Here is a 22,627-nt window from a genome sequence, read left to right as displayed (position 1 = left end):
ATATATCTTCACTTCAAACTCTCCATTTTGTAGTGTTAGTAGAAATCTGGCTTCCCCCAGAAGATAATGTATCCCTTAGGTCACCCACTTTAGTAATGAGTGTTCCTTCTCTCAACCCTCTCAAAAAAAAAAAAAAGGTCCAGAAGGAGGAATAGGCATGCTCCATAATTCTCAATTCCACTTTCAGATTATCCTTTTGCCACTCAGCAGCTTCTATCCCTTTGAGGGTCACACTATCTGTCTTTATCAGTCAGTTCAATGTCTTGTCTTGGTCATCTACAAACCTCCAGTTCATTCTCTCCATACTTCAGGGAGATCAGGACCCAGAATCACAGCCTTCTTCTCCACCTCAAACACTGCCCTTTTCCTTGGGAACTTAACATACTTGTCGATAATCCCTCAAAATGTTCTGGTCTCACTATTTAAACTCCTATGAATGCCATCTTCACTCCACCTCAAACACAGATGTTCAGTCCCTTAATTTGACCATTTATCCATACCTGTTCCACTTTCATGATACACAAATTTGAAGTTTCTATCTCTGACCATAACCTCCTATCTTTCAGTATCTTCTTCCATCTCATTTTTCCTAAACCTGTTCTGCATACTGACTGTGACCTCCAGTCTTTCTATTCCTTCCTATTGTTCTAGTCTAGCACCCTTGCTGTCAATTCCCTTTTCTCCTTTCAATTTTTTTTTTTTTTTTTTTTTTGCTGTTGTTGTTTTTGTTTTTGCAGGGCAATGAGGGTTAAGTGACTTGCCCAGGGTCACACAGCTAGTTAAGTGTCAAGTGTCTGAGGCTGGATTTGAACTCAGGTCCTCCTGAATCCAAGGCCAGTGCTTTTTCCACTGCACCACCTAGCTGCCCCCTTCCTCCTTTCAATCTTAATCTTCAGCATCAGAGAAAGAGGTGACCCTTCTCTTTGATAACAACCCCATCGATTTTAAGAGCTTCCCCTTGTTCATTCCTTTTCTCTGGTTACAATCTCTCCTTGATGATGGGCTTCTCCCCTACTATCTACAAATAAGCCCAGATCTCCACCATCCTTTAAAAATCTTCATTTAAGGGGCAGCTAGGTGGCACAGTAGATAAAGCACCGGCCCTGGATTCAGGAGGACCTGAGTTCAAATCCAGTCTCAGACACTTGACACTTACTAGCTGTTTGACCCTGGGCAAGTCACTTGACCCTCATTGCCCCGCCCAAAGAAAAAAATCTTCACTTAACATATTGCACTACATTATGAAGCCCTTCTCCCTGTCACAGCCAAATTCCTAGAAAAAGCTATACATACTTCCTTATTTCTCATTTGCTTCTTAGTCCCTAACATTCTGATTATCAATCTCAAGATTTGACTGAAACAGCTCTGTCTTAGATTACCAATTATTCCTTTATAGCTAAACCCAATGGCCTTTTCTCGGTTCTTATTTATCTTGAAATCTGAACCTTTCTGACAATGTTGACCATCCTCTCCTCTATAGGTTTTCATGGAAATGTTCTCTACTAATGTTCTTCCTGTCTGGCCTATCCCTTCCTTGGCCTTCTTGCAAGATTTTCTGCAAAAAGTCTTGCTCCCATTTCTCATTGTACTCCTGGTCTCCATCTTTCCCTTGGTGATCTCATCAGCTATGATGGGAATTCAATGAACATTTAATTGACTAGGACTCCCAAATTTTCTACATCTCTCTTCTGAAAGCCAGCCTTTCATCTCCAACTTCCTGTTGGACATCACCACCTGAATGTCCCAACGTATCTCAAATTGAACATATCCAAAACAACTTATCTTTTCCCCAAATCCCACCTAACACTTCCCTATCTCTGTCAAGGGTACCATTCTCCCAGTCACCCAGGTTGGCAACCTAGGAGTCTATGTTTATTCAACTCTTCATTCTCATTCACAATCCATATCCAGCTAGTTGCAATCTTGTCTATCGCTCACATCGGTCTCCTTATCTCTATTCATACTAATATCCCTCCTTCAGGCCTTCACATCTTGCCTCAATTATTGCAGTAGACTATGACTTGCATCCAGCCTCTCCCAAAGAAAATCCATATATTATATAGCTGCTAAATTGGTATTTCTAAACACAGGTCAATGTCACTTCACATGATCAAAAACCTGATCAAACCAGGTACTGAACCTTCAGTGCTTCCTTATTGCCTCTAGGAGAAAAGTCTCTGAAATTTAAAGTCCTTCAAAATCTAGCTACAACCTATCTTTCTAGACCAGGGGTTCTTAACCTGGGGCAAATGGCCTTTTAAAAAATATTCTGATAATTATAGTTTATCATTTACATCTTACATATTTTATCTATGCACTTAAAATATTGTCCTAAGAAGGTGTCCATAGGCTTTACCAGACTGCCAAAGGGGTCCATGACACAAGAAAGTTTAAAAACTACTCTAAACTGATTTAGCATATAGTCTCTATTTCAGCCAAATTAATCTACTTGTTATTCCCTATACAAGATATATTCCCCTCCCACCTCCGTGACCTTATATAATCTGTTTCTGCTTTTCTCAAGGCTGGAATACTCACCTCTTGGAATCTTCAGTTACTCTTCAAAGGGAGCTTGTTTAGTTCAAATTCTACTGTTTACAAGAGACCCTTCCTAATCTCTTCCTCCCAGTTATTAGTGGTTTCTTCACATGCCTAAGTTATTTTGTTTACTTCATACATTTTTGTTAACATTTTTCTTTATGTATCTGTGGACATGCTGTTTTTCTCCAGTAGAATAAAACTTCTTGAAGGTAAAAACTGTTTAACTTTTGTCTTTGTACCCCCGGGACCCAGCATAGTGCCTGGAATATAGTAGTAACTTAAAAAAATTCTGGTTGAATTGAATAGACTGAAAGAATATCAATAAACCCTGAACCATATGCCTACTTTTTCATAGATATAATTTACATGCACATTAAGAGCATTCATGATGAAGGCATGCAAGGGGAACAGACAAAGCTTTCACAAATGATACTCTATAACTTCCTTATCATTCTACAACTGACTGAAAGATGTACAGAAATAAAATATCATTCTGCTTACTACCTATAGTCTATAAAGAAGCATCTAATTCTATATAGCCAAATGCTGTGCTAAAAGCTCTCTTCCAACATGCTGTTGTCCATTTATATCTCAAGTTCATATAAGATTGTCTCAGAGATGTTAACAACCAAGAAAATTGGTTACTCTCTGATTATTAATATCAAGTAAAGGATAAAATAGAAATATACTTGTCAAAAGTGCCTACCAGAGGGGCAGCTAGGTGGCGCAGTGGATAAAGCACCAGCCCTGGATTCAGGAGGACCTGAGTTCAAATCTGGCCTCAGACACTTAACACTTACTAGCTGTGTGACCCTGGGCAAGTCACTTAACCCCAATTGCCCTGCCCTCCCACCAAATTTTTTTTTTTAAGTGCCTACCAGAGTACAAATGAAAAAAGAATTCCATATAGATGAAGTGGTCTATTTGTAGATGACAATGAAAGGACTGCATCAAGCCCAGGAAAATTCAAAAGTATACTAAATGATATCCATAACCACTCAATAGGGTCTATCTATGCAGGAAAAATAAAAAGGATGAAAAATTCTTATTTTTGAAGACTATAATATGCAGTTGGATAAGCAAGTTGACCTATCAGTATACACATCTTGGACAGACACTGTGCATGGACAGTGAACTGAATAGAGAATTGAACTGGAGAGGAAAGCAGCTTCTACTGTTTCTGGACAATGTTTTAAGCTTTTAAGGACTAAGATTCTCCCTGAAATAAATGCCCATTTTTAAAAATAATATTCTTCCAGGGATGTTGTATAAAACTACAAGTCATGGGGCAGCTAGGTGGCTCAGTGGATAGAGCACCTGCCCTAGAGTCAGGAGGACCTGAGTTCAAATCCGGCCTCAGACATTTAATACTTACTAGCTGTGTGACCCTGGGCAAGTCACTTAACCCCTATTGCCTCACTAAAACAAAAAAACTACAAGTCATAAAATAGCATAGTCCTTGAAGAATTAAAGTTGCTGGTCACAGAAAGGCATAAGCAAGCTCTGAAATATTACCAAGGAAGAACTACACAAGGAAAGTGATATAAAGAATATTATCAAATGTCTGACCAGAAAAGTGGATGGGCTAATCATGTAGCAAGAGAAAATAGATGGGTCAGCTATGAACATCAATGACAAACACTTAATCTAGAATAAGTTCCTCAGAACCTTGGGCAGAGTTCTTGCAGAGAATTTTTTAGGACACAATCAAAAAAAGCACTAAATAGAAAAGATAAGGAGTATATCACTAAGGAATATCTAACTTGATGAGAACACAGATCCATCAAAGTATCAAAGCATTAAGATAGCTAAAACAATCTAGAAATTCTTCCTGGCATTTATTATAGAAAAATATAAAGCTACTGGAAATATTTGCAAAAGATGGCTTAGCTAATGAAAATATTTTTCAAACATTCTATATGCAGTTAAGACACAGTGGAAAAAGTCTTAATTCCCTAGAATAGTTACTAGTATGGATATAATCTAAATTAGCAAGATGGGTTTCTTATGTACCAAATGAGAACACAAGTCAACTCTACAAGATTAAGTCATCTGTTATAACTACATGTTTAGAGATTAATTATTAGACACTCTTTATTAAATTCCTCCACCTATTTTGAGTACATGCTAATAAAGCAACAAGTAAAACATCCCATTTCTAAAGCCTTGTTCAAAAAAGGAAAAAAAAAATTCTGTGAATTTCATTCCTCTCTCACTCCAAAAATGATCTGGTCTCATGTTAGCCCTAACACATGCACCTGGTTTAACTTAACTTGGCTTTTTCACTCAATCTGGTGGCATGGTAAGAATCCATCCACCTGAGGCCTAGCACAATTATTAGATATCTATGTACCACGAGATGTGGTATGGTAACCTTTCCATGCCATTTTCAGGTGTCATCATGGACACATTACTAAAATTGGCCTTGATCCAGACATATAGTGGTAAAAAGTGTTAGAAATGTCATAACTGTCTCAATTTTATATTGCATATGGATATGAGTATCCTCCAAAGTGGGGACTCTAATATGCTGTATATATAAAGTTTAAATTTGTTTTGTATATTTTGAAGAACTTTCATTATTTAATTTGAACATTTTTGGACAATGCTATGCTAAAGATTAATGAAAATCCAGCAGTTACAGAGACAACCAGAATCCAGAGACAGCCAGAATCCACACCAGAGTCCAGTTCCCTTGATGACATCTCAACCCTCCTTTGAAGACAAGATTTTAAGGACTTTAAATGGACATTTTTGGTTTTTGTTTTTCCTTCTGTTACTATATACACCTGTAATATGTCTTTTCCCTTTCCTATATTATTATTAGTATATTGTTTGTTAGCATTGGTTATGATATTCTGTTATTTTTTTATTTATTGTTTATTATGTATTGTTCCATCAAGGAAACACCCTGTGTTTCTTGATGAAACAAAGGGGGGAATGTAAAGAATTAATTGTTATTTGAGGTTTTATGACCCCATCTTTTTGGCTAGAATTTTTTAAACCCCGGCGTGCACTGGCCCAGGGTTCAGGCGCAGTGCTTCCGCAAATGGCATGGTGCTCCACCCACTGGTTGTAGCCATCACCATGGCACTGGCACCTCATGTCATCACCACTCACCAACACCTACAAGGGCCTGGCAAAATGATAGTGACTGGAAACCCAGTGAGGGCAGTCATGTGACTATCAGTCAGGGCTGCCAGCCAATTGGCTTGGGGCTGTGTGTGGTCAGCCTGGGGTCTGCTGGGAAGAAGAAGGGAGGAGATTCACCATTCTAGCTTGAAGCTGGAAGGCAACAGGATGCAGCCATGTGTGTTCTCAGCTGATTCCTGGGCAGTGGTGTTTATTCAGGTTGTATCATTTTCCTTCCCCCATTTTATTTCCTTTTCCTTAATTCTACTGATCTTGCTTGTGTTTTTTAAGTTCGTTCTTGTTAATAAATCCTGTTCTGTTTTTGAGGGAGGCTATCGGTCGCCTTCCTTGCCCCAATATTGCAGCGAGCTGCATAGCTAACACTCCCCAATTAAAAATTGGTCCCTACACATCAAAAAGCTCAGCATTTAAAGCAATCAGTGAGAAGGAAGCAAGAGAAAGTAATTCTCAAAACCATGCCACCATATAAGTATCAGTCAAAGGAGCTGGAGAAAATGATTGGGGGCAGGGAGGAAAGGAGAGAATGGGGAGGAAAGAGTGGAGAAAATTCAAATCTATGAAGAAATATTCTAAAGAAGATTTATTCTGTTTATTTCCTGAAGTGGAACCATGCATGGAAATTAGAAAGAGGAAGGTTTTGGCTTAGCACAAGGAAAATTTTTATAATAATTAGAGCTTTCCAAAAGTGGGACAGCCTATATCAAAGAACAATGAGTTTCTGGTCACTGAAAGTTTTTGAGTAGAGGCTAGATGAATACTTCTTTGCTATAATGTTTTAATTAAATAATCTCTGAGGTCCCTTCCAGCTCTGTAATTCTAAAATCAACACAGATCTTACTTTTTAAAATACCAGAAGATAGGGGCAGCTAGGTGGCGCAGTGGATAGAGCGCTGGCCCTGGAGTCAGGAGTACCTGAGTTCGGATCCGGCCTCAGACACTTAACACTTACTAGCTGTGTGACCCTGGGCAAGTCACTTGACCCCAATTGCCTCACTAAAAAAAAATTAAAAAATAAAAAATAAAATAAAATACCAGAAGACTAAAAAGCTATACTAATATTTATCTTTATATAACCCTTAAAGTATAGATTCCATAGAAAAAAAATTCAAAGAGAGATAAATTAAGGGAAGTAGTTTGGGCTACTATGGCTAGAAGATAGAAATAAACAGATTTGTCTCTTTACTAATATAGAAAGGATGGAAACCTGGGTAAGCTCAACACAGTTTCTCCCCCTTGTGGCAGGAAAAGGCTTAGTCAAGGATGAGAACTATAGGTTTTACTGCAGCCACAGAATCCATTTCAAAAAAAGAGTTTTAAAATTAGAGAAAACTTTAGAACTATTCCAACTCAACAAGTTTACAAATGAGGAAGCTAAAGCACTAAAAAATTAAATGACAATGTTTTCTTTCCACTAGCTATCTAAAAGATATAGATTTATATTTTCAAAGTATATATTTTCATTAAGATTCAAACAATAAATGGTACCTGATTATAAAAGTACTTATATTAACTTAGCACTCAGACCTCTAAATTTTAGTTTGTTTATTCATTCAAGATTTGAAAACTAGAGAGCAATCCACCAATGTCTAAACTGACTTGAAAACCTACCAGTGAAAAAAAGAAAAAAATTTGTCACAATTCAGTTTTGCAACATTTGCCATTTTAAGATCATGACAGGGCCTTCAACATAGCATTCTATCCAAACATGCATATGCATTTAATATCTCCAGGGGGTAGGGAACAAAAAAGAAAGTTTAAGGATTAAAAAAAAGAGTAAAAGGAAAAAGGTTAAAGAACGGTAATCAGAAAACAGAATTTCAATTGCAGTCTAGCAAAAAAGTAGAAAGAGAAAAAAAACATACATCAGTTACCTCAGAATCTATAAAACTTTCCCCTGAAAAAGGAGATAAAAGAGGAATACAGTTATCCCTTCCACACTGTGACTTTCCCCATCGTGGTTTCAATATATTGCAGGTCGGCATAAGAAATTAAATGGTAATTTTGAGGGAGTTTTGCAAAAGCCGCATGTGACACACAAAGGACAACAGATACAGAAAAAGTTTAGCAACTCAGAAATGCATAAAATATATGTATAGTATTATATATTAACCCAAACTTCATAATAAGGTACTGTAAACACCCCATGAAAGAAATGGAAAAAAGAAAAATTCAGACTTCTTCTCTGGTAATAAAGGGAGGGCCAAAAAATTTTCCAAATCTCTGGGGTGCTGCCTCCCTAACTCCCATAATGTAGAAAGGAGAATTGTATATGTATACATACATGTGCTCACACGAGCACGCACAAGCACACACACACAAATATGTAGCTAATTCAGTAAGAAAAATATGAGGAAAGAAAATCATTCCACCAGATATGACATCCTCCTCATACATTACTTCTTTTCCTGACTGAATGTGATAGCTACTTTGTAGTACAATTGACAGGTCTTACATCCAATTAGAAAAAAGTAAGGTTAATATTTTAATATTTAAAAAGCAAGATTTGCTATTTCTATACTTCAAAGTCTATAGTCAGAGTACTTTTTAAAAAATTCTCCTGGGGCAGCTAGGTAGTGCAGTGGATAGAGCACCAGCCCTGGAGTCAAGAGCACTTGAGTTCAGATCTGGCCTCAGACACTTGACACTTACCAGCTGTGTGACCCTGGGCAAGTCACTTAACCCCAATTGCCTCACACATACACACACAAAAAATTCTCCTTATTTTCATAATGAAGTCAGTAATTTTTCATAGTTTAAACTAAGACTGAACTTTATAGTCAAAAGTAGTCCATATTTAATGTACTGTCCAGGTATTATTTATTGTCTGGATAATTATGTCATTTGTGGGCTCACCAACAATTAAAGAACTAAATTAGGAGTAAATATTTGAATAAAATATAAATACACCTACCTCTGTGACAGATAATTTCAGCAAAGTTACTTGTCATACTAACATTTATAATGATCTAAAGAGTAGTTACTCAATGTTTACCTGTTAAATGGTTTTCAACTTTTGTAATATTTTGGATTGGTCTTTTTTTCCTAAGACTGGGACTCCCTATCTTGCTCAGGCTGGAGTTCAGAGGCCTAACCCCACTACTGAATGGCATGAGAGCCTTGACCTGTTCCATTTCTGTCCTATGTCTGGGTTCCTTACTAAGCAACCTGATCCTCAATACTCTTCCCATTCCCAAGGGCTCACCATATTAATGCTGAACTTAGTGTGACCAACCACTGAATAGCATAGCCCACTGCAGCTTGAAAATGCCAAGCTGAAGAGATCCAACTCCCTCAGCCGCCCCAGCAGCTGAGATTATAGACATTCGCCACCATGCTCATCTGGGATACCATTTCACTGTGATAAAATAGAATACTTTTATGACAGACTCCTTCATATATCAGTAGTCTTTTTAATTTAACAATTTCAGATTTTATCCAGAGTACTCCATATTTTTCAAAGCATAACTATTATCAGTCTCACAATACCTTTTACAGTACTACTTTAGCTTTTAAAGGTCCTCATGAGCACTGTAAGCATTTTTATTCTGTAATCTCAAGAAATTTACAACTATCTTTCAATTATACATGAAATATGGAAAATCAAAGTTGGGCCAGACTGTGGAAAAATTCAGATAATCAATAAAAACCCCACCTATTTTTTTAGTCTTAAGAAACACTGTATCTATCAAGTCATCAATTATTACTTACTTATCCTTTTTATCATCATCTTCACCTTCAACTCCAAGTCAATTTCCAATATAAAGATTTATTTCCTAGCTAATTAATCTTCAAATAAATTATCCTAAATTTTAACTCAATTTTCAAAACTTGATCATCAAAATTACTTGGGACATTCTTCTAGTAGATAATATGCATATAAAGATAGCCTCCAACTTTAATGAGTGGATGTTTACAAATCATTTATTTGAACATATTTTGCTCTAAACACAATGTTATACCTAACTAGATTTCTAGTTCAGTCCACAAAAACTAATTTAAACCATAATATGTCTTAAGTACAGCATTACTGGCACTCATAACCTAATCCCTATATATAACAATGTTCAGTGTTTCAGGAGGGGGAGGAGGGAACACTTTGAAAAACTAGACTTAGGATGCCAGGAATTTATCTTGATTGCTCCTGCTCTTCTCAACACTCCCAATCTTATAGACACAATGATACCAAATTGTCAAGAAGAATATATAGGGGCTCCTGCAATTCCAAGACACTAATGGTAGAGGGTTTCAGCAGGGTAGGAACCAGGTGTGAGAAAAGGGACTCCAGAGGCTCTAAGGCAGGGACTAGGTAATAAGTGGGGAGGTCAATAGGACCACTGTTTCTCCTCCCTCTAGTTCCCCTTATCCTTCCTTTTCCACTTCACTGACAGAGTGGGAAGTGTAACCCACATGGGATAGAGAAGGGAGTAGTGCCAATAGCTAGGCAGGGTTTATTCTTCACCTACCTCCTTCTGTCCTCTCCTCACCCTCATCCCTCCAGGACCAGTGTAGATGGGAAGTAAGTGGAACTCATATAGGGGCAACGGTGAGGTATGTAATGGAGAGGGGAAGGGAAAGAGAAATCCCCAGCAATATAGGGAAGGAAAGGAACAGTCTATAAGTCAAATGTGTGTGTATGCATACACATAAGTACATCTTAATTGTACTAAATGTAGATATATTACAAATTCATGTTATCTAATCTCAACTAGGTCCCTATTTGAAGCAAGGTAGTCCTTTTCTTTTTCCCTAATTGATTCCCTACCTCACTTCCCAAAGAAGCTAAAAATCTTTTCTTTCCTCTTCAAGCCCCTCTCATACCTTTACCTTCTTCCCACACACTCAGGTGGGGATGCTGCCTCTTACTTTACTGACAAAACTGTGGCCATTCAATATGAGTTCTCTCTTCCATTCTTTTCATCTCAAAAATCTCTTGACATGGGGGCAGCTAGATGGCGCAGTGGTAAAGCGCCAGCCCTGGATTCAGGAGTACCTGGGTTCAAATCCAGCCTCAGACACTTGACACTTACTAGCTGTGTGACCCTGGGCAAGTCACTTAACCCTCATTGCCCTGCAAAAAAACAAAAACAAAAAAATCTCTTGACATCATCTCCCAACTCCTCTTATCCACTTCTTTGACAAAGAAACGGCCCTTCTCCTTGCCAAGGGCAACCCTCCTACATGTTCTACTTAATCCCATTTCCTCCCCTCTTCTCCAGAAGAGTACATCCTCAATTATCCCCCTACTCTCTCAAATTTTTAACTTCTCCCCATCAACCGGTTCCTGCCTAAATGCCTTTAAACAAGTCCAAATCTCCCCCAACCTCAAAAAAACCAAACTTCAAGAGACTCTATCATTCATCTTCTCAAACTATCCTATATCCTTCCTCCTTTTACTAGGCAAATTCTTCCAAAAAAAAAAAAAGTTGTCTGTACTTGCGGCTCCACTTCCTCCTTTCCTCTCCCTCACTCTTCAACCTTCTGAAATCTGGTTTCTGATCTCATTACTCAACTGAAACTGCTCTCTACAAAGTTATCAGTGAGTTCTTAATTGTCAAATCTGATCATCTTTTCTCAGTTCTTATCTTTCTCAACCTATCTGCAGCACCTGGCACTGCTGATCATCACCTCCTGCTGGATACCCTTTCTTCTCTGGGCTTTCCTGACACTACTCTCTTGGTTTTCCTCCTGTCTGACAACTCCCCATAGTATCTGCTGGCTCATCATCTTTATGAGACCCACTGTGGTTTTTTCTCAAGGTTCTGTTCTTGGTCCTCTTCCCTCTATACCAGCAGTTCTTAACTTGTGGTCCATGAAGTTGGTTGGGTTTTTTTGTTTTGTTTTGTTTTGTTTTTTTTTAGTGAGGCAATTGGGGTTAAGTGACTTGCCCAGGGTCACACAGCTAGTAAGTGTTAAGTGTCTGAGGCCAGATTTGAACTCAGGTACTCCTGAATCCAGGGCCGGTGCTTTACCACTGCGCCATCTAGCTGCCCCTGTTTTTTTTAATTTTATATTTTGATAACTGTATTTTAATATCAGTGGTTTCCTTTGTAATCCTATGCATTTTATTTTATGTACGTAAAAATATCATTCTAAGGAGTCCATCATGGGTGTTACTAGAAATTAAGAAACCCTGGTTCCACATTCTCTCACTTGGTGAGCTCATCAGCTCCTATGGATTTAACTATTATCTCTAGGAAGTTAATTCCAAGATCTACATATCCAGCCCTAATCTCTCCCTGAACTGAAGGTCAGGAGGCAGCTAACTGGTACCTAATGGACAGAGTACTGGACATGGAATCAGGAAGACCTGAGTTCAAATCTGACCGCAAACACTTATTAGCTTTGACCCTGGGCAAGTCACTTAACCTGTCTGCCTCAGTTTCCTCATCTGTAAAATGGAGATAATACTAGCATCTACCTTCTGGGACTGCTGTGAGGATAAAATGAGAAAATATCTGTAAAGCACTTTGCAAACCTTAAAGCACTGTTTAAATGCTAGCTATTGTTACTATTGTTATCACCAACTGACTGTTGAACATTTCAAATCTTAAACTCAACACACTAAAAACTCATTATCCTTCCCTTACTCCCCACCCCTAACCAAGTCCTCCGCTCCTCCAAATTTCACTATTTCTGTTGAAGACACAGCTATCCTTCCACCTTCCAGGTTCATAACTTTGGTATTAACCCAATAAACTCCTCACTCTCCCTACTTATCCAATCAGTTATCAAATCTAGTCATTTCTATCTTCACAATTTCTCTTGCATCAGATCCCTTCTCTCTAACTCACACAACTACCATTTTAGTTCAGGTCCTCATTGACCTAAATCCCACTTAAAATTCCAACAACCAACTTGGAATTAAGCACCCTGTCTCATTTCTCCCCACTCCAGTCCAATCAACACACTGCTGTCAAAGTAATTTTCCTCAAGTGAACACCTAAGCTACTCAATCAAATCCAGTGGCTTGACTCTAGGATAAGATATAAATTCCCTTTTAGCTTTTAAAGCCCCACACAGCCTGGGCCAAACCCACCTTTCCAAACTCACTGGACATTATTTTCCTTCCTACATGCTGAGATTCAGTCAAAATGACTTTCTCTCTGTTCTTCTCATGTGATAATCATTTCTGATTTTGGTGCCTTTGAACTGGCTGTCCCACAAGTCTGGAATGCATTTCTTCCTTCCCACTGCTTGAGAGCCCCTCTCTTTCAGATACAGTTCAAACTCCATCTAGTACATGAAGCCTTTCCTGATCTCCTCAACTGCTAGTGCGCTCTCTCTCTCTTCCAAACTACCCCATATTTAACTACCTTGTCCCCCAGTTAGAACTTGAGCACCTTGGGGGCAGCCAGGTGGCGCAGTGGATAGAGCACCAGCCCTGGATTCAGGAGGACCTGAGTTCAAATCCAGCCTCAGACACTTGACACTTACTAACTGTGTGACCTTGGGCAAGTCACCTAACCCTCATTGCCTCACCCCAAAAAAAACCCAAACAAACAAAACTTGAGCACCTTGCGAAAAGGAATTATTTTGTTGTTTGTACTTCTATCCTCAGTACCCAGCATAATGCCTGAAAATTAAAAACTTAATAAGTACTTGTTGATTAACTGCCTTAAGCAGTTAATTTAAACATTAACTTAGAAGTCTGCTGATGTAGATCAAAAGTAGAACTGAATTCTCCAATTTAAAAAATTCAGTCTCTGTTGTAGCTTCTAAATATCAAACTTAGTTATTTGCTAATATTAAAGTGTTTATATTTTGTTTCTTCAAATGACCCTATTTGAAGCAAAACAGCAGGTCCCAAATTCTCCCCCAAAAGGAGGTATTGTTGTTTTTTAATGACATTAAAAGGAGAGCTGATTTCAAAGATTTTGTCAGTTCTCCAACTAGTCCCACCACCTTCCCTTCTCAGCTTGATTACTATTACTGCTACATTTAGGGAATTGCAATGGTCTAAAATTGTTTGAAAAAACTTATATGGCGTTAGCTATTTAGTTAATACCAGGTTCAGTAACAGTAAACAGTGAATGCTGACACAAATAATATACACCAGACATATCTGAAAATGCAACAAAATATTTCATTCCCATGTTCAAATTGCATTGCTTTCATTTATTTTTAGTTATCTTTCTATTTGGAGACACAGATATAGAGTAGGTGAACTCTAAAGGATCCTTCTAGGTCTACAAATCTACAAATGAAAATATATGCTCCTAAATTATTGATTTGTTCAAAGGCAAAAGAAAAAATTCCGCCTTCTCTCTTTGTTCTTTTTCAGAAGCACTTATCCCAGGTTTCAATTATTCCTCGTTACTCTGCATATTCCATATATTACAAGGCAAAATATAATCAAACCATCAGTATGGTGCCTGCAAAACCGAAAATACATTTGAGTAAAATGGCAACAAAGTATATAGCAACATACAAAAAGGTAGCCCCCAAAATAGATATGAGTTTTCAGATGAAAGCCCACTATGACAGAGGTGTTTGACCAGTAGATTAGTATTTGCTAGTCTATGTAAAAAACCTCACCAGGGGGGGCAGCAAAGTGGCGAATTGGATAAAGCACAGGCCCTGGATTCAGGAGGACCCAAATTCAAATTGAGCCTCAGATACTTGACACTTACAAACTGTGTGACCCTGGGAAAGTCACTTAATCCTCATTGTCCCCACAAAAAAAAAAAAAAAAAAACAATACACCTCACCAGATAAGACTTCCAAGCTGGTTTATTTTATAATCCTTCACTCTCTACCCACTCCTAGCCTCTCCTCACTAAGATTCTAAACTACAGAAGTATTCCCCCTAGCCCATTTGCTGGGGGGATTTTATCATCAATATATACCACCATCTACTTCTCCTTAATTTTGCTAAGACTTGCAACTCTCAATCTCTATTTTCTGAATCCTTCCTTTCCCCCATCTCAAGTTTTTTTGAAAACAAAAATTAACTTCTATAAGTGTCCAGTGTCTCAGGCCAGATTTGAACTCTAGTCCTCCTGTCTCCTCCTGCCCCTCTAATACTCTTTTATAAAGCAAAATTCTGTGTTTGAAAGCATAAGAGGAATGTCCTTATGGAATTTCTTAAGTACTAAATGAATGTAGTTTTAATGGTCTTACCTCATAGATGTATAGAATGTTAAGAACTGGAAGAGACCTTTGAGATCATTTGGTCCAACTCTCTCATTTTACAAATAAGAAAACTAAGGCCCAGAGAGGGGCCTGCCTAATTTATGAGGCAAGCAGGATGGATACCAAGGGAAAAGTTTTGGCAAGGACCCAGTATACAATCTTAATTTGACTCCTAGAATACAATTTAAGAATGCATAAAAATTCACTCAAAATGTACATTCTTCCAGAGCCTCTAAGAGTTATACAAAAGTCTAAGAAAATAGATTTTAAACAATGCCAATTAAAAACATACCCTGGAAAAAAAAAGACATTTTCTTAGGTATTATCTCATATTCTTTACTATTTGTACTTGATTATACAAAAATTAAAGTACATTTAAAACTAGAAAAACTCATTTTTAAAGTACCTTTCTGGAAGCTACTGAGCTAGAACCTTCTCATACCTGTTGGATAGTAGGCTTGGGAGTACTGCGCTGAGGGTGTGTAGTTACTATATTTCTGGGAGGAGCTGACCATTGTTTGAGGCCCTTGCTGAACATGAACAGATGTGGCGCTGGGCTGGAGGGTATACGTAACCTCAGTTGGAAACCTCTGCAGTACAGGAAATGGAACCCCTTTATCTGAGAAAGTGGGGGAAGTCTCCACCTGTCCTGGGTGCATCCCAAGGGAGTTCTGCCACGTTCTAGGAGGGATCGGGGTCCGATCTAAACCTTTCAGCGGGAAAGTGCTGTGGTTGTGGGATGAAGTTGATACGTAGGAATAAGGAGACAAACTATCTCGCCGGAATGACCGGTGAAACTGTCCTACGGCCACTGGTCCTGCATAAAAAAGTAAGAGCATGTTTACTAGTTTTACATGACAACAGCAGTTACAATAAAGTAAGGGTAGCAAGCTATATTACTCTTGATCTTTACATGATGTAATTCTCAATTATTTTGGACAAAGATGTTTAGTTCTAGCAAGCTATTTCAATATCCATAACTTAAAACTAGAAACTTTAATTCTTTACTACTTAAAACTTTACCAGACCATCCTGTGACAAAATCCTAACACCTGGTCTTTTTTCCTTTTTCTTTGGTGAGGCAATTGGGATTAAGTGACTTGCCCAGGGTCACACAGCTAGTAAGTGTCAAGTGTCTGAGGCTAGACTTGAACTCAGATCCTCCTGAATCCAGGGCCAGTGTTAGCAGGCACTTAATACTGGTTCACAGACTAAACCTTGAACGTTTTCAATGGGCGAATGACTGATTGCATTCTCTTATCTTAATGAAATGTAGACTAGGGTTTTAAAAAATAACGATGAGGAAAAGTGTAATATTTAATTGAGCAAGGCAAAACATATCTGAGAATTTGAAATTTTAGGTTATAATTTTTAAATATTATTAGGCAAAGTTCTCTTATTCCTGGGGTGAAGCTTCTACACTAAGGTATCTGCATCCATTGCTTGTCGACAAACTCCTTTATGTTTTTTCAATTAATAAATTGGTAAACAAGCTAAACTCTTCTACATCTTAAAGCAGTAGCTATTCATGACCTAAACCCTTTAAAGATCATTTTCACTTAACTGACCACAAACCTAAAAAAGAAATTGGACCCAAAAAAATGAAACCAAGATAAAAAAGCAAAACAAAACAAAATGTCCACAAATAAAGCACTAAAGCCCCAGAAATAATCTAAAAGACTTCTGAGATCTGAGATACCAGGAAAGAAAGAGCCTGTTTTGCCTCTTTTTTTATTTTAGCTACTAAGTTAGGGTTTTAAAGAAAGACAAGACTTAAATGATACTTAGGGGTGTTTATTACATGATATGTCATTTCTGTCATCTGAAGACACCCAGTTAAAAGCATGTACTGTGTGGTTTGGGGGGGGGGCAGTACCTGTGTGCTTTCAGCTAGGAACTCTGTATGCCCATTCAGATAGGTAACTTCTGAAATTTATCATCTTAAAAAGATCTGACTGGCACACTGAGAGGTTGAGTGGCTTATAGTAGGTGACAAAGCCAGGACTCAACCTCAGGCTTTCAAGATTCTGACACCAGTTTTCTATGGACTATACCACAATGGCTCTCTGGCAGTTGGGTATTAAGTGAAAGAACAGTAGCAAGGTGACTACTGGGGGCATTGTTCAACTAATATCCTCTGCCCTCAAGCTCTAATTTCATTGAGGAGTCAAAAGTGCCAAGTCAAAAAGTAAAATTACCATAATTCAGAAGAAACTGGGCCAGGTTACATTTAACCAATTTAAAGAATTACAACTAGGTAACTTTCTATTTCTCCTTTCAGGTTTTTTTAAAGGTTAATATGCTTTTGGGGGGGGGGGAGGCAATGAGGGTTAAGCGACTTGCTCAGGATCACACAGCTAGTGTCAAGTGTCTGAGGCCAGATTTGAACTCAGGTCGTCTTGAATCCAGGCCCGGTGCTTTACCCACTGAGTCACCTAGCTGCCCCAAAGGTTAATATACTTTTTGTTTGTTTGTTTGTTTGTTTTAGTGAGGCAATTGGGGTTAAGTGACTTGCCCAGGGTCACACAGCTAGTAAGTGTTAAGTGTCTGAGGCCGGATTTGAACTCAGGTCCCCCTGACTTCAGGGCCGGTGCTCTATCCACTGTGCCACCTAGCTGCCCCGGTTAATATACTTTTAAAAAAAACTCTAAGCAAAATAAGTTTACAGCTTCCTATGCAATCTTATCCCCCGTTCCTATTTGTGCATTTGAGAGGCAGTGGAGTAAAAGCTGTTGTGTCTGTCTAAGTTCAAGTCCTGTGGACCATTGGTCCAGCTACTTAAGGCCTCCAGGACTCTAAATTGTAGAGGGCACCATCTCTTTTGACTGATGGACTCATAGATCAGGTTCAAAATCACAAGAAAACTACCAGATATGAAGAATTGTCACACTGCTGAAGATTAGTTTGTCTACATACACAGCTTATAGATTTATGACACAAGGCTACTATAATCATCTCTTCAAAGATTTTGAGGCATCTCTTCATCTTCAGTGGGAAGATTTCCTTGTGTGCTCAATGCCTCCAGCTTTATGTGATAAAACTGTACATCTGCATCAAAAGTAAAATCCAAGTTACAGAATTTTCAAGCTTCCTGGACTCATTTAATTCTTATTTTAGATCCAGATTGAAACATAAAAAAGATTCCTACCAATGTTAGCAAAATGTTTTCTCCAGTGATGAGGTAAAACATCTTTATTATTTTAGGTGCCACTGACCACGAAAATAGTAAAATTATGAACTTTTTAGGGAGGCTTTAAAGTTACCTGGTCCAACTTCATTTTGCAAATGAAGAGATTGAACAGAAAAAAAAACAGAAGTTTGTGACAACTTGAAAAAGTTATTTTTAAAAGAGAAAGAACAAGTAATTCCTCATTCTATTCTTAAACTCCATTTCTTAAGAGTTCTATTCTGAGCATCAATGTTTTGCCCTATTCAGATTTTTTGTATATACACACACATATATAATCGATACTCTTCAGATTATATATAATTACATGTATAATCTATGATGTAATATATAATATATTGTTATATGTAATAATCAATGTGCTTCCTATTCAGATTATAATCTGAATAGTATGGATTATATATACACACATATATATAATCTGAATAGGACAGAACTTTGATAGTCAGAATAGAACCCTTAAGAGATGGCACTTAAGAACAGAATGAGGAAGTTCATGTTCCTTCTCTTTTAAAAAGATCTTTCTCAAAAAACATCACAGATTTCTGTTGTTCTGTCCAGTTGTTTAACTTGATATATACAATGGCTGGGGAACTAGAATTTTGGAAGTGAGTCTTTTCCAAAGTATATTATCATAAAAATTTTAGCTTCTAATCCAATTGGGTCTGAGCTAATAAACTTCAGACCATAATGTTGAAAATTATATGTACAGAACATGCTCTTCCTGGGTCTAAGAAGTAAAATGATTATTTTCCTGCCTTCTTGGGCCGAAGAAGTGAAATCGTATTTTTCTGGGGACAGAAGCTGGGGAATCTGTCCTTTAAATTTTTTCCTGTCAGATTGATTTGAAAGTTTAACCAAAATTTTAAAATTCTGCTACTACTAAGCACAGGATGGACAAATGAAACAAGGTCCTCCCTCATATTTCTACTAGAGTATTTTAAGGTTGTTGATGTTATGTTGGCAGACCTAAGAGATCTAAGTCTAGAAAAAGAAGATAAAAATGGGAAGGTCATAACAGTAGTCAATAATGCTAACAGAATAATACAATATCAAGAACAGAAAATGAGAAAATTCATATATTGAAATACAAAGTTATAATAAGGTCCAAAGGGAAGAAAAATAGCAAAATAGTGTAAGCAAAGTGAAAAGATCAAAGATTTAGAAGGCAAACTAAGAAAGGGGAAGGGAATAAGTGTTTAAATAGTGCCTACTAAGTGCCAAGTGCTTCTTAGACATATGATCTCATTTGGTCCTTGCAACAGTCCTTCAAGGTAGTTTCTATTATCATCTCCATTTTAGAGTTGAGGAAACTGAGGCAAACAGAGATTAAATGGCCAGGATCATACAACTAATAAGCCACATCTGAACTCAAGTCGTCCTGACTCTATCCACTGAGCCACAAGCTGCCCCACTTAACCATGGTTAAAAAAGGGGTATGCCTAGATATCACAAGCCTGTAGCAGAACTGCATTCTGTTCAAATCAGCAACAGCCATCCCACTTAAATCCCCAACTGAGAGAATCTAACAATATCATACAATCCACACTTGCCATACATTCTATATGGCCTTGGGATATGAATGGCCTGGTTAGCAACAAGAAATGAGAAAGATTAGAATCCAAGTGGGAGACAGACACTAGATATCTGGATGGAAATATCACATCTGCAGAATGAATGGATTTTTAAAGTAAATCCTTCTTTAAAAAAATAATGTAGGTATTTTAAAAACTAATTCCCTAAAGAACTTATACTATTTAAATGAAATAATTAACTTGATGGTGGTGGTTCTTCTAAATAATAGATTTAGATCTAGAAACTCTTGTTCCTTCTATGAAAAATTATTCATTCCATGAGGACAGACAAGCTAGGAAAAAAACATAGAGGAAAAAGAGAATGAAGACTTGAGTGTTAATGTATCTAAAGAGGATATGAGATTCCATTTGTGTATGTCAATGGAAGACCAATTTTCCAGTTACTTTTCATTGTGTTCACCAGGTAGTTGGAGAGGGGATGGTGACAAATCTGAACCACAACATAAAAAGGTGCTACTTCTTTTTTTTTTTTTGATGAGGCAATTGGGGTTAAGTGACTTGCCCAGGGTCACACAGCTAGTAAATGTTAAGTGTCTGAGGTAGGATTTGAACTCAGGTCCTCCTGAATCCAGGGCCAGTGCTCTATCCACTGCACCACCTAGCTGCCCCTAAAAGGTGCTAACTTCTAATGGATGAATATATCCCCATTCCAATGCTACTTTTTCAATTTCATTCACTTATATTTGAGGCCCTATCCCCTTATAGCAAGGTACAGAGTCATCAACACTAAATCATATATACTCCCTATTAATTTATCTTTCAAAACTCAAAAAAACTAAGTCCTTTTTTCATAATCTAGAAGCTAGTCTACTGCAGAAGCTAACTGGCCCTGCATGGAAATTCCACATGCCTTACCTCCAGTATTTTTCTTTTTTTCCCTCTAATTCTAAAAAGTGTGTTACTCTTACTCTTCTAGTTGAAGATAAAGTCAAATTGAACTGTTTTTATTATAATTTGTCGATTTATCCCAGATCATCTTGCTTTGTAACCTACAATCTCAGAGAATGGAGATCCTGCATCATAATCTTGTGACTTCTAGATTTCTGGGAATTGTCAAAAATTTAGATTCTAAATGCCTTTAAAAACAAAATATAGTTCAACTGGCATAAACATTTTCTTTTGCAGGAATACTGAAAGGTTAATTGTGCCCAGTAGCATATTCTTCTAAATAGGGTGAACCTCCAAAATTAAAATAACATATGCTTTTGATTTTGAATAGTAACATTCTCTAAATGTTTTGCTTTATTATTTGAGTAAAGGTTGACATGTGGAACAGAAGCCCAATTTGCATCTCATGTACAGCTGCCAGAATTTCAATAAGCATTAAACCCTACAATTTGTAGTAAGATAAAAGTTCAACCAAACGATTCTGTCTGGGGAAGAGGAGTAATACCTCATTAAAATTTTTTTAAATTATGTTTATATTTTGTTCTAAGATACAATAAACAATCACCATTTTAAATGTTACCATAAGATACATATATATGTACCATATGTAACCATAGATTTTTTGGATCTACAAACTATTATAAGTAGATTTGTTTCTCAATAACCAAAATTCTACAGATTCCTGTCCACTCTGCCCCAACAGATCCAAAATTCTATCGTTTTGTCTTTGTGACTTTTCTGGTTCCTTCCCACTTTGACTTTGATCATGCTTCTTTCACATGTAACAAGTAGTCCTATTTCATATTCCTTTATGAAAGAGGGGTCCTCTTCCTAAGAACTCATGGGCTGAGAATTGTCTGTCATCACTCTAAATATCCATGAGTTTATCTCAGGATGACCAAAGAATATAACAATGTATATGCAAATCTTAACGTGCAATTGAACCCCAGTGTAGGTGTCAAGTCCAAATAAGGCAAAGATGCACATAGGAGAAGCCTATTAGGCTGCTCCCCAATAGTGATTGATGAATTCTGATACTTAAGGCATCTTCAGGGATGCAAGGTGATAGCCTGACCACAGGAGATGGGATACCACCATTGAGAATGGGAATGGGATAACCGAATATCTCAAGGAGAAAACTGGCATATGGAAAGAGGACATGGTGGGTCCTAAAGAGATAAGGGAAGGTGGTCTTGATGTCTCAAAGGCCCTAATGGGGACCTGGGGGGCGGTCTTGATATTGCCTCCAAGGGTCTATCAAGGTAAGTAAGAAGAGGCCCCTCAAGGTGCAGGCTTTCCCCCTACAAAAAGGGGAAACTGAGTCCCTGCCCCGCCTCCCCCCATTTCTCAGAAGTTACCTCAGGAAGAGGCACTGACCCTTTGGAAGGCTGACCCCACTCCGGTCGAGGGCAGGGAATCCGCCCCGGCCGACTCACCATGAGGCTCAGGCCGGGCCCCCGAGGGCGGGGGTGGCGGCGGCGGCGGCTCCTGGTGCTGCAGCGGGGAGGTGGAGGCCGACGCCGACGCCGAGGCCGAGGTGAGCAGCAGCCTCTGGAAGCGGTTGGGCGGGCGACAGGAGACCTCGAGGCCGGCCGCCAGCTTGGCCTTGTTGGCGCTGGTGAGGCGCTTGAGGTGCACCAGCAGCTGGGGCTGATCCCGACGGAAGTGCGGGCTGTGGAAGTGGTGCAGGGGCCCGTCGCCCGCCGGCCCACCCCCCCCAGGCCCCGGCCCGGGCCCCGCCGGTCCAGGCCCCCCGAGCACCACCTTGCGGAAACCGTAGAGGTTGAGCTGACGGATGAAGCTCGTGAAGTTGGTGGTTTTGAAGAGCTCGGGCTCGGCCCCTCCGGCCCCGCCGCCGCCCCCGCCGCCCCCGCCGCCACCCCCACCGCCAGCCCCCGGCGGGCTCAGCAGCTCTGCCTCGAAGAGCGGCTGGTCGATGAGCAGGCCCTCGCCGCGCCCGTCCCAGCGGATGGAGCGGTACCGCGGGCTGTTCACCAACCGCCACAGCTTGGCTGGGAAGTTATTGGGGTTGATGGGCGTGGAGAGCAGCGCTTCCTCCATCGCCCTCGAAGCCCGGGCCTCGCCCCGCCGCCACCGCCGAGCCCGGCTCTCCCACCCCGTTCTCGATCCC

General features: G+C 38.9%; 1 protein-coding gene across 1 annotated transcript in view; it reads right to left on the bottom strand.

Moving 5' to 3' along the window:
* HSF5 (heat shock transcription factor 5) overlaps positions 1–22,557 on the bottom strand; it is a 39,833-nt gene extending 17,276 nt beyond the window's left edge. Inside the window, exons 1-2 of the mRNA XM_044000209.1 lie at positions 21,933–22,557; positions 15,269–15,643 (exon numbers count right to left, since the gene is read on the bottom strand). Coding sequence (XP_043856144.1) covers positions 15,269–15,643; positions 21,933–22,557 — 1,000 coding nt within the window. The remainder of the gene's footprint in view (positions 1–15,268; positions 15,644–21,932) is intronic.
* Positions 22,558–22,627: the final 70 nt, after the last annotated feature.

This window comes from Dromiciops gliroides, chromosome 4 (assembly GCF_019393635.1).
Source record: "Dromiciops gliroides isolate mDroGli1 chromosome 4, mDroGli1.pri, whole genome shotgun sequence".
Lineage (NCBI taxonomy): Eukaryota > Metazoa > Chordata > Mammalia > Microbiotheria > Microbiotheriidae > Dromiciops > Dromiciops gliroides.
The sequence above is the reverse complement of the archived record's forward strand: the minus strand, read 5'-3'. Positions and strand labels throughout refer to the sequence as shown.